This window comes from Heliconius melpomene, chromosome 19, assembly GCF_056956725.1.
Source record: "Heliconius melpomene rosina isolate 202511_hmr_F chromosome 19, ASM5695672v1, whole genome shotgun sequence".
Lineage (NCBI taxonomy): Eukaryota > Metazoa > Arthropoda > Insecta > Lepidoptera > Nymphalidae > Heliconius > Heliconius melpomene.
This window is the reverse complement of record NC_140407.1, coordinates 14,406,004-14,420,048: the sequence shown is the minus strand read 5'-3', so window position 1 is coordinate 14,420,048 and position 14,045 is coordinate 14,406,004. Positions and strand designations below refer to the sequence as shown.

Here is a 14,045-nt window from a genome sequence, read left to right as displayed (position 1 = left end):
TTTATTCATCAAATTCAGAACTGTAACAAATATGAAGAAAAAGTAGTCACAAACCACATATTAATCTATTTAATCCTCATCCCAACCTATAGGAAGACTGTATTTAGTTGATTTACCCCCGACAAACGTCAAGAATAGGGTAAATAATCTTATCGCATCAGTTCCTCTCCACTCATGTCAATAGAGGCATAGCCCTTCTGCTATATTTAAAGAACATATAATGATATATAACTTATTAAGAATTTCATTTGATATATTATATAGAAAACTCTTTCACTCGTTACGATTTTCAAAGAAGAAAAGAAATAAACAAAAAAAAAATTATAACGGATTATAATGCTTCAAACTTTTGCAGCTTTTTGACCTTTTTATTACCGTAAAATCTTCTTATTTAGGCGTCACACTAGCCACATATTATGAAAGAGGTAAGGTGTATTTGGTTTATTTATCCCCAAACGTCAAGGATGGGGTAAAGGGTCTTATCGCATCAGCCCTTCTCCCTTTCAATACTGGCACAGCCCTTTTGAGAGTTGACATTTTATTCAATGGACGCCTAATATATTATATGTATTTGTCTACGTTTATAAGTTATTCTTCCAATTAACCTATAATCTGTAATGATATGTAATAAACTGGTATGAAAGCCTCGGTGGGCGAGTCGAGTCACATTTAACCAATTTTTTAAGCTTAAACTCAAAGTTTCAAGTTATTTAGATGTCGACATAATTATTTAGGTAGGTAGGTATAATATATACATAAATTATTCCTCCATAACATATTCTATTTACCTACTTTAAATAAAAGATGGTAAACACTCAAGTTCGAATGTAACAATTAGAAATTTTCAACCTAAAAAAACATTTAAGGAATTTTTAATTAAATGTAATTTACCTCTACGGTGTGTATCAGCACACCTGCCTCTTTAATTAATTTACCTGTGCCGAACCGGGAGCCTTGGAGGCTGGAGCGCTATCGATATTTCTTAAAGTAAAATTTTGACTACAGTACGTACTAATAACGAAATATATGTTTTAAATTGTCTAACTTTTATTCTATTTCCTAGAATATATAGAGCCTGGTAATTCTATATTTAGACGTTACTTGTGTAGTATTCAATTCAACGTCATAGTTAGTCTAAATAAGGCAATATGAGACGAGGGAATCTGATTTGTACCAAAATAGCGAAAGGCGTCGAAATTGAGAGTCATAAGAATATTTTATTATTAATTAAAAATGTTCATAAAACATGAAATACGTGATAACGCCTAAATTAGTTTCTCAAAACTCGTTAAGAAGTATGATTAAATTACACGTTTATGTTAAAAAAGTAAGTAAAAATTGGCCAAGCTTGAGTCCAGCCCGCCCATGAAGAGTTCCGCAGTATCAAGTATAGGCTAGACCAGTTCCAGACCTACACTTAAAAAAATACTTTGACATATGGGGGGATATTTTTCATTTAAGATTTCTTTTAACTCGATCGAAACGTAAAACATATATTTTTAGAAAATAAGACGAAGATACAATTATTTTCAAAAAAATCTCATTCATTTTCGTATCTTCGTTAAAAAACAAATGTTTTCAACAAATTATTCGGCTTAAAAGTGTTCATTTCAGAATTTTCTTTGTAAAATTGCTCCATAATACAGCTATTAGTCGCAATGAAATGGACTTACATTCAAGTAAGGACCGTTACTGATTAGTTACTCAAAGAAAAACAATTCTTTGTGTGTTTTTATAAGTAATGATGGGCGTTTCTGTTATTAAAGATTTTATAATTATATTATATTTAATTTGTTATGTTGGAATAGTGCATGTGCTCAATATATACATCCTTTAGTTATTCTAAATTAGTCCTTTCGTAGTTCGTCCTTTATTAGTTTCATCTAATTCAGTTCAGCAATTTTTTCAGTGAAATTGGAACAAATTTCCTTCTTCGCGAACTTTCACATTTATAATATTAGTAGGATTTAAAGTAATGATAAAATAAAGATTCTCCTTTCCTTTTCCGTTCTAATGGGAACGAACGCTGAGTGTACAGTCAAAATTGTTTCTTAATTGCATCATTATATTTTTATATGCCAATAAAAATAACTTAGTAATACTTTATTTGATAAAATAAAACATCATTCATGTTCTTTTACGGGAGGCACATTCGTAAAACATCTCATGGAATTATTCCATTCAATCTTCTACATACTCTTGGGATGTGACATTGTAAAATTACGAAACACATCTATCTCTTAATATATTTTTATTTCTTTTACATTTGTAAGAAAATTCTTATAAAAGATTCTTACGTAGGCTTTTTCTTAGTTCCCCCTATATTTCTCGTATACGAGAGGAGAGTTTATGGTTAATATTAGTATGCGATATGCGGATTATAAATTTGGAGACAAACCTTTCTCCACTTTTCGAGATATTGTTTATCACGGTTTAGACTGTATCAAATCAAAAGGCGTTGGATTCTTCGTCTTTTGTAAAATAAAATACTAAAAAGCTTGTCAGTCAGGGAACTTAGTGTTAAGACACTCCGTTACCCAATTTCCACCGAATTTTGGAGGTATTACGTGTTGAGTGGAGTAACTCAACGCCATGCTTTTTGTCACATTTTGTTTTTGGCACATTTTATCTGTTACATTTACATTCAGACATTGATCCAACACGCTACAAATAATGGTCATAAAAACAAAATGAAAATTCTAGCAAATACTAACCAGTATAGGAAGATATTACGTAACCATTTACCTTATTCCTCAATTTGCGATTAATTACGGTTGTATTGTGAAAAATAGACATCAAGGGCGCGCTTGGAGAGGCTGGTTAGTGCCTTTAACGAATAACCTGGCTTGCTCATTTGTCCACTCGTCCTGCCATTGAGTACAATCGGGACGAAACAGAGTAAAATGTTACGGAAGAGGGTTGTGTTGTAGGTATTTCTTTTATATACAAATGACTTAAAATTATTTTGTAATTTATATAATGTTTTCTTTCATTTTTTTTAAGTGGTTGCTACCACAAAAGAAAAAGAAACCGGTCAATTGCGAGTCAGATTCACTTATCCGTACCAATTCCAGAACTGTAGGTCAACGGTATTTACAACTTTAAAAAAAATATATTTGTTATAGTTTTTATCTGCAATATAAATATAAATGCTAATTCAAGTTTGTTTAAACATCGGTGGGCAAGACCGACTTGCGCTTGACCGTATTTTGTTATAGAATTAGTTATTGTTGTATTGTTAACATTTTTATTTATATGCAATTGCATAATACATTGCGCATATACGATTTTCAATTTGCTATTCTATCTCCAAACTCTACCAACCATTGGAATTTAAGTAGACAAATCCGCCTCTACATTCTTAAGTTTTAGTTCGAATTGCGAACAATAAGTAACTACATATATACGAGTACGTGCAGAGAAACTTTACTTTAAACCATTTTAAGGATATTCGAATTGATCTCAGCTATTGATTTTTGTTAGCAATTTCTTTAGAGGAATTCTGGTTTGTGTTATTTTTATATATTTTTTAAATTAATATAAAATATATTAGTTTTATATTTTTTTATGTTCACATATAACAGGGTACGAAGAGGGAAATCGAGAACTTAGTGCTAAGACACTCCCTTCCCATTCAGACTGTTCTGTACTTACTTTCCGCCGAATTGTGGAAGCGTTGTTTGTTGGGTGGTGGAACTAAACTTGAATAAAACTTTCCAGTTCCGCCGTAAATATATTGTCATTTCTTCACGGCAGAAGGCAGCGGAAATGAAACGACAGTCGCGTTGTTTGAATGACGTCATATACCTACTCGTAAAAGCAATAATGCCTCCACGTCATTCGTCAAGTCGTCATCGAGATAGTTCTGTTAGAATTCATTATGTCTATATAGGCTCTTTACATAGACTTCTTCAGGACAAAGTTGAGGAACTTCTGATAGTGGATGATTGATTGGTTGATCTTTTATTGGAAAATTTATACAACTGAATTGGGAATTTTGGCCCCTTTCGCTGTCTCTCTAAAATAGTAAAAAAATAAAAAATGTATAAAAATCGCTCACAGATTAATCAATGGTCAAGTGCAGGTTGGACGTGCCCACCAGACTTGATAGACAGATAGACAAATCCAATAATCAACAGATCTTATAAGACTTCAGTATTTTCTTTTTGAGGTACGGAACCCTAAAACAAACTGATTTATTGTTCAATTTCTCCACCCACTACGAGAGGTCTGGCGTCGACGTCTTAAAATAAAAATATGTTTCAGCAGCAAACCTTGTGTTTACATCGCAATTTTCACCTTCCGCTGCCGTAATTTGATCTTGTCAAACCCGGAAAAGGAATCATACGTTCCGCAAATATAACTTACGGGAGGGACTTAAGGGATTCAACACATAGCCATTGTGCGCCGTTGTTGATCAGAATTATATACTTATATTACATTTAAACTGTTCTATTTAATATAATAGTTAACAAATTACCAATCCTTTTTTGTAAAATATACTTAAAATTATTTTATTGAAATATGATAAAGAAATCTTTTAAATATACTTCGTGGTGTTGGAGCGTAAGCGTGGGGGGACCGAAGTATATCAATGGAAACAGAGTATCTTGACATTAAATTCACAGGTTTTATATTTTCAATTATTATATTGTAATCGTTTTAGATGAAACAAAAAAAAAGTCTGTAAAATCATATGTACTATGCGAGATAATCTCACATAATAACTTATATAAAAGTGTGGCTTTAATAAAAGCTGATAAACGGGTTGAGTATTTCGATTGACATATAAAAATCAAAGGTTTCATTCATCTGATATGGAAGTACAGATACAGATATCATATTAATATTATGAATGTGAATGTTAGTTTGTTTGTTACGTTTTACACCAAATTTTTTTGCCGATTAGTAAGAAAAAAAAGCAAGTAAAATTTAAGGTTATTAATATGCATTTCAAATCAAAACTCATCACGTATTCCCCTTAGTTAGAATAGCTTGAGTAGACGAATTCGTATAATCAATGTTAACTCCGCACCGTCTGAGTGTTTATTAAGCCATTATCGATTTTCCTCAACTTTACTTCAACTTTCTTAACTGTAAATGTTTATTTGGCTAAATTACATTGGAAAATAAATTCTAATTGTTTTAGAATTCGACTTTAGTTTAATTTTCTATTTATTACTGAAATATTTGCCAATGTTACATACCTGATGTTTGTTCTCATTTACTACTAGCGATACACCTGCGGCTTCGCCGGCATGTAGTATTTAATTATTAATGTAGTAATCTGGATTACTTTTGTTTTCTAATAATAATATAATTTTAAAAAATAATATCTATACTTGTATTCAAAAGTAAAGTTTCAGCCAATTACTTTAATCGGTTAAGGTGTTTCTGAGATTTGTATCTTAAATAAATTTTTGTAAGATTTATAAAGTTTAATTTTTCATAAAAAATATAAACATATTATCAATTGTATGTACTTAATTATAAGTAGACTATTAAGTGAAAAAGGGGATAAACATGTTTTAATATTCTTATCTTTATTATGACAAAAAATACAACGATTTTTCAAATTGACGTCAGCACACTAAACTATATATAATAGCTACATAGCCTTACATACAAGAACTCGACAAAGCAATGTTTATATGAGAAATATAAATGTAAAGGATATTAAAATAGCGGCACTGAGTTCCTAACATACAATGGCTCTTAAGGCGGAAAGTGGAAAATAGCTTATAAGATTTGAACTAATCATCTGTACAATAGGCAATCTTCTTTTAGATTTGTTACTATTTTTCAACGAATATATCGGTGTTGAGTTATGTCACTCACCACACAAGCTCTCAAGATCCATAAAGAAAAGACAGAGACTTTTCTTTATGCATAAGACAAGGCAATCGAACGTACAGGTCATCTGATGGTAAGTGATCACTGATGCCCACGACCGTGTATTGGTAACACCAGAGGTAACCTTGCAACATCAGAGGACCAACATTGCAAGGAATGAATGAAGGCCTGTACTTAGCTGAATTAGAATCTGTTAAGGCTGCTACAAGAGGATCAAACTGAAACACAATTAACAGCTTGAAGCTGAAAAAAATATATCACAATATTTTATTAAGTATATCTAGGACCTATAACAACTTCAGGCTTAGGAAGGTCTAAAATTCTTATTACACCCGGTTTTTCTGTACCCAATACTCGTATACGAGATAATATTGATACCAAGTAAACTACATTATATATACGGCCTATTTTCGTATATGGTGGTTTTCTACATACTAGGTTGTATTTTCATTTTCACCTAAAAAAATAGCCATATAATAGCTAAGTATGTATTTAGATGACAAATCTCACACTTGTGCCTCTCTTAATAACAAATTATAAGGATCTAAAAGAAGGCCATATTTTTCTTATTTGAAACTCAAAAGTATCATAGATGAGGTCGTCGCGTCGTGGCGTAGGGGCATAAGGGTGCAGGTTCGATCTCCACTCGAGGAAATGATTTAGTGTGTCAACGGAGTGTCTTAACACTAGGTTCTCTCTGCCTACCCTGCTGTGTGCTTAACACAGCGTGAAGCTGTCAATCATAAGTAAGGTTAATATATGCAGTTGAACTAGCTAATAAACTATTTAACATATTGTCATTCATAACGTTTACCGCAAACTGCAATTATATTAAATACAAAGTAAACCATAGTTTAATATCGCTTTTCATGTAAAATAGGCGTTATTTGGAAATGTATTCAATTTCTAGTATGAAATATACGTTAGTGATTTTGTTGGAAGATTAATTTATTAGTAATTATACTATATGCTTTATCGATACCGTCGAAACTTGTTTGGAAGTGGTTGCAGGTTCGATTCCGCACAAAGTTCCGCCGCTCATCTAGTCTTGACATTAGATTTTTACTGTGTAAAATGTTGCTCTAAAAAGGAAAAAAAAAACCTTCTTAATGTTTAAATAGTAATAATAACTAACATAACTAAGATAGTTGATATTTAGTTGTTTGATATTTATTTTCACAGGACGATAATTTCGTGAAGACAGAAAAACAAAAGATATCTAGATATTTGGAATTTAGCCGATGACATTACTGCCATGTGGGACTTCCGGTAGTGGTTTCAGTTATCGTTTAATAGCGAGAAGCCTCAACTCACATCTTAAGAGGTTATCGCTAAGCAATTGAATCAAAAATTGGGAACGTTCCTAACTCTGGAGAAGAGTTTTTTTTTAAGTATAATTTATTTTTAAATAACTTTACAAATGTAAAAAATAATAGTCAAATTATGGCATTGTTATAATAAGTTATACAGTTCCATAATTCTAGTATAGGAGCATGAAAAACTTTCATGCCACCTCACCCACGTATTCTAATATCACATCCATATAAATGTAAATTAGCGTCGAGTAAGGGTTGCTCCAATCTCAACTGACTGGGTTTTTACTTCCTATGTTTTTTTTTTCTTTTATTTCCTATGCATTCCATTTTATTATTAAAATTAATGATTACGAAGTAAAATGCACTTTGTTCTGTTTTCAATGAAATTAGACAACTAGTTATAACTATTATTCGTGATAAAGGAAACATAGAATACTTTTTGACAGATTCATAGAAGAAAGAATGAGAAGAGAAATAAATAAATAATATGAAATAAATCTTCTAGGTCGTAGGTTGTAGTTGCAGGTTCGGTATTCGATTCGCAAGTTTTCTCTGCCTACCTTGCAATGTTTGGTACATATAGGTCTGGTCCATACAGTGTGAAGTTAAAAAGTTTTACCCGACACGTACCAGCAGTAGGCAAATAGAACTTAATAATAACTCACTCTCTGCTATTCCCCAAAGTTCGAGACATTGCATATTGAACAGAACCCATCGCTTTTCGCTCTTACCAGAGTGAAATACTCCGAGCGAAATAAACCAAATTGAAAAATATTTTTTTAATTGGCCAAAATAACATAACGTCAGGCAATTCGTGGAAACGATTTAATTAGTACCGAAATAGGAGCAATCAAAACGTTCCGATATATCAGTTTCCGTAATCAAATGTCATGGACGCGATCGCTCGTGAATTTAGGGAATGTGTTGAGGTTATACGTTTTATTAATATAATAAATAAAATATTTTTAAATGTTTTATATCTTTGTGGCTTAGTGAATTAGTGATTAATGTAATAGATGTAGGTTCAAATTCATTGTCAAATTATGGTGGTGATATAAATTAAAAAGAAAGCATAACTTGAGGCCATTCGTGGTGGCGTATAGCGATGCAAGCATGCGACTGTAAAAGCGACAGGTTTTGGGTCCCATTCCTAATCGCGAAAATGATATATTTAAAAATTTTATTTCTTCACTCTGGTAACGAGGCAAAGCGCGTAGAGTTCTATCACTCAACACGCAATGCCTCCAGAACTCCTCTTTTCCTCATAACTATAACTAGAGAGAATTAAGCGACAGGACATTGTATTTTACTTGTTTTCGAGATACAGTGTATTGAAGAGTAAAACTGAACGGGATGATTCTGGATTCGATCTTTTGCAGGAATTATAATATTTCATTTATTTTAGTTTCTCCGGGGAAATGATTATATTACGTTTTTTTTTTAGTTTCCTCAGGGGAATGATTATATCGCATTAATTTTAGTTCCCAGGAAATGCTTATATTTCAATTGTTTTCATTGGGAAACGGGGATGGGTCTAAAAGAGCAGCGGAAAGAAGTGAAAAGCGGAGGGCAGAGTGTTTTGATAATGTAAAAAGAAATTTAAAACTAACATATTTATCATAATGCCAAACGTAGTATGATATTAAAATACTGACGTAATTCATTATTAGTATCTTATCACACACTAATTAATTTTATATTCATGTCACATATTTATATCAACACAACTTAATGTTCTTACTTTTCCTTCTTCTTCTTAACATTTATTAGGTCAAGTTGTAGCTAAGTAACTATATATACAATAAAATCTAAGAAGCTGAATATTACACACTCCCAATTAACTTGGCAATTACATGTAGATTAGATGATAATTCAATATGATGAAATTGGAAGATGGCTGATGGAATCGTGGACTGCCACTAGTAGGCATATCCAATTTGTACCCACTCTCGTTCTATTCTATTCGGTACTCTTCGTTTTTTCTGTTAAAAAAATGTTTTTAATTTTTTTAACTATACATATAGAGGGAGTTATGGGGCGAGATTATATTATTATTATTATATTATTATATTATATTATATTATATTATTATTATTATGTAAAAAAACATAGAAAATTATTATAAACGTTATAATTATATTGAAATTGAACATACTTCCAGTTTGGCAAAATGGGAAATCACAAATCAATTAAACACACAAATCAAACAGGGCCGATCGGTAATTTACAAAGTAATTATTTTCCAACAATTAATCTTATTTGCTAATAGGGCGATAAGATAATTAATTTATATAAATAATATGTTATCGTCTGAACTTAAACTCGTACGAGTAAAAATGGAGAGAATATTGATTTTAGTTCTTGTTTCCTCTTTAAACGGTGTTTTAAGTGATGATATAGTCAACGATAGGCCTATAATAGGTGTTCTATCCCAGGAACAGTCTGTCTATCTCCATACGAAATACCCGGAAGAAAATTACACAAGTTATATTGCAGCTTCCTACGTCAAAGATGTAGAGGCATCTGGCGCGAGAGTCGTTCCAATTTTGTAAGTATTTTTAATATTATTGTCATATTATTTGTATGTATTTAATATATAATATATGTAGTTTAGTGATAGTATGTTAGTTTCTATAGTTTGATATTTTTTTATAATGGGAGCGGAGTGTCGTAACACTACGTGTTCAGGTTCCCTCTATATCACCTGTATGTGCGGAATAGAACGTGAGACTTAATTTTCTTATTTTCAGTTGTTTCTTTATTTTTTAACAAAAGTTAATTAACAATTTAATCCACTATTAATAATAGTCAATAATGGTTTACTTCGTTAATCAACTGACTCGCCAATCTTTTGCAGCTACAGCTCCAGTGTTTTAGATTTTAGCGTTCAGTACTAACGCCGGTCTAAGCTTAATGCCTGGCTTTCTAGTTTTTTTTTTATGAAACAGAAAGCTCTTTCAAAAAACCTATCCACTTTATTTCACACGAACACTAGTGTTAGAAACATATTTATTTTTAGCCAATTCTGTTATTTTTTGTATTGATTGTGTATTTAAAAATTCCTTAGTTTTATATGTATATAAAAACAAAAAAAAAATGTGTTTTTTTAGATTATCTATGCACATAGTAGGATCAACTGAGGGAACCTATTAAGACACTTCGTTCTTATTAAGATACTTCCGTTACGGACTTTCGCCGAATTCTGGATGCATTGTGTGTTATTAATGTTATTTTAATAAAATATGTAATATATTTTCTTTTTCATATTTCAGAATTGGCAAGGATCGCAGCTATTATGAAGATCTTATGGGAAAAATCAATGGGTAAAAAATATTCTTTATATTATTAAACTAAATTTATGGCAAAATAAAATAATCTGTAAACATATAAAGGCATGCTTATTAGTATTTACAAAATTTAACTTTTACTAAAATATTCAGTTTTCAGCAATAAAAATTAACCATTAACCGCCATATTTTCGACACTTTGCTTGTAGAGTGACTGAGTCAAGTAGACTGAGTGACGGGACTCAACACCGTACTTTTATCTTGTTACTAGAGGAAGGAAATGAAAATAATTAAGTCCCCTAAGTGGGTATTGACCCCGTACTGTCACATTTAACGGCTTTAACGAATCTAATTCAACGGAATAAAAAACGTCAAATATGCTACCTAAATTACTTTTAATTAAAACTCCATTATATTAAATAAATAAAATAATATATCTTGATATACATTATTGTTATCGCATACAAATTACTTAGTGATGTCCAACGTTTATATCCATAGATTTTAATCAATAATAATTTGCATAAACCGTATGTTGAATTTAATTGCTTATGTTATTAAAAGCGATAGTACTCATTTATATGCAATAATACAATTTCGAATATCATTGATGATGAAATGCTTATGACACCATTGTGGCACAGTACGAGTAGAGCAGTATTTGCTTGTAAGAGCGTGGGTGTGCGTTCGATCAATATATTTGTTTTCATCGTCACGCTGTAGCAAGGTAGACAGAGAGAGACTAGTGTTAAGACACTACCGTTCCTCACTTTTCACTGAATTCTGATGCATTGCGTTTTGAGTAGCATAACTCTATCTCGTGCTTTGATTTGATTGCTTTGCCAGAACGAGAATATGAAAATATCAAATACTTAATTTCCGCAAGTGAGAATCGAACCTACGAGTACAATCGTCGTGTTCACAGTGACACACTTATGCCCCTGCGCTACGACTGGCCTCACAAGAATCAGAAATAATTTAAATATATCACACCCCATGTAAAGATCGAACCTACAACCAACGCGTTAACAATCAGATACGGACCCTACACCACAACGAACTCGTATGACGACGCTTATATTAGAGTAGGTACTATTATTTGTATATTTCACCATTTATAGAGTGTTAATACCAGGAGGAGCGACATATTTTAATCAGTCGAATGGCTACGCTGACGCTGGACAACATATCTATGAAATAGCCCAAGAGCTGAACGATGCCGGTGATTATTTCCCAATATTTGGAACATGCCTCGGATTCGAACTTCTTATCATACTGGCGTCGGGCCGCGGTAAAGTCGAAAATAGGATTCGATGCTATTCTTATTCGAATCTTCCATTGAATTTTACGTCAGGTATGTGAAATCTAAAGTTAAGCCGGGTTTACAATGTATTAAATTTTATAGTAAACATACATTTCTTTAGTATTATACTTTATAGAGACTGGCTGGCTGTATTTTATAGATATAAAATTTCTCTGATTATGTATACATATTTTATACACAGAAAGATATTCTACAGCAACAAAGCCAATTAAGCGATGTATCTTAAAATTTCACGATAAAAAGGGTTCTTAAACGTTAAAAATCGTTAAAAAAAATTATGGAAATTGCAATATGGTTCTATAAGTATAAATATATTCTTTCTAAGATATTTACAGTTATTATTTCAAATTCTTACATATTATCCTTTCAGACTTCCGCAATAGCAAAATGTTCAAAGAAACTCCAGAAGATATTATTAATTTACTGAAAAACGAAGACTTGACTGTAAACGCTCATCAATTCTGTATAGTGGACGCCGTAAGTCCATTTATTTAGCCTCTCCATAGTCGCTATGGAGGCAAATAGTAATTAATTATACAAAAAGACTTCGCAACTTTAAAGTAATTGCTTAGTTCTAGTATTGATGGCTGTCATGGCGTAGTTGGACAGCATCTGACAAAAAATTTGATGGTAGTGGATACGATTCCCGTTTGGAGGCAATAAATATTTTCATGTCCTCGACATGGCCAAAAACAAAGGCGTGTACAATCAAAATCTACAATTCAAACGGAAAGTTCAAAACGGAGTATCTTTTCAATAGGTTTTCTCTGCCTACCCTCTTACGGGAAAAATCGTGAAGCTGTAAAGTAGGTATCCAACAAGTACACACTACAAAACCTTATTGAAAATCTACAACTTTAACATTAAATTACATTCATTTTCGCCTTTGCTTATGAAATTACCCAATTTCCTATATATTTTGCTCTCGCCTTCTTAAAGAATAAATTTCAAGAAAATCTTTTGAGTATAAATAAACCCTATTTCTTCAGTTGCTTAAGCTGCCGTCAGTTAGGCTTCACTTCACAATGTAGACCAAATTGTTAGTGAAAATATTTTGTTCCAGAATTTAAAGGCTTATAACCTTACGAATGAGTGGCTTGTGACGTCATACAGTGATGATGATTACGGAGTACAGTTCATAGCAAGTATTGAACACAAAAGGTATGTAGAAATAAAATACGTTTTACGAGATAATATTGTGTTTGCAATGGGGGACTATAAACGTAATTGATTGTGGGTTCGATTTCAACATTTCGGAATGATTATATTTAAATATTTTTTTTATTTCACTGCTCTCGTAGACAAAACTGGGTTTTGAATTCAGCTATTCAACAGGCAATGTCTCGAAAAATTAGCACATCGTGAGGAACCAGGTTCCCTCTGTCTACCTATACATCAGTATTCGGGAAAAACATAAAGGTCATAATTATAAAATACAAAAATATTTGAGAAAAGACCAATTAAGTGGAAATTAATGCATCTAAAGCCTCAACCTAATTATTAATAATTAAAAACTATTTTAGGTATCCCTTCTACGGAGTTCAATTTCATCCAGAAAAGAATTCTTTCGAATGGAAGAAATCGAAGAACTATGCACATTCCTTAGAAGCTATAAAAGCTAACCGCTATTTCATGGATTTCTTTGTAAGGGAATGCAGAAAGAGCGGCCATTCTTTTGAGAGTGCATCTGAAGAAAACCAATATTTAATTTACAATCACGAACCACATTTCACTGGTGTACTGGGCAGTGCTTACCATCAATGCTACTTGTTTGAGCCTCGTGGGATAGTTTCGAACTAATATAAATATCTTTTATGGTACAAATAATAAAAGAAATATAATAATGTATTTTTTTTATAACCTATATAATAATATGAGATATATAATAATAGAGGCACAAGCGGTTGATGTGGATTGGATTTACGCTCGAGGACTTCTCTCGCTCTGGTAACAAGGCAAAGCGCGGTGATGAATTCCGCCACTCAACACGCAATGAATAAGGAATTTGGCGGAAAGTGGGGGACGGAAATGTCTCAACGGATACGGAATGTCTTAATACTTCACTTAAGCTTTCATTAAGAATGGTAAATTTGAAATGAAATGTAGGTAATCATAATAATATTATTTTCTATTGAATATTAAGCACGAAAAGGTGAACTAAATTGTAAAATACAAATCATTTTTAAAATAGTCTAATAAAAAGAGATTCTTATATTAAAGCCTACTAAAAGGTTATTTCCTCAAAGGCATCATCATAACATAGTC

General features: G+C 31.9%; 1 protein-coding gene across 1 annotated transcript; it reads left to right on the top strand.

Annotated features, from left to right (window-relative positions):
- The first annotated feature begins 9,464 nt into the window (after window positions 1–9,464).
- On the top strand, window positions 9,465–13,624 carry LOC146528970 (gamma-glutamyl hydrolase A-like). The gene is made up of 6 exons (XM_085203612.1): window positions 9,465–9,717; window positions 10,442–10,492; window positions 11,578–11,810; window positions 12,151–12,257; window positions 12,844–12,941; window positions 13,304–13,624. The coding sequence occupies exons 1-6, from the start codon at window positions 9,470–9,472 to the stop codon at window positions 13,578–13,580; spliced, it is 1,014 nt and encodes a 337-aa protein (XP_085059738.1). The 5' UTR covers window positions 9,465–9,469; the 3' UTR covers window positions 13,581–13,624.
- The last annotated feature ends 421 nt before the right edge of the window (window positions 13,625–14,045 follow it).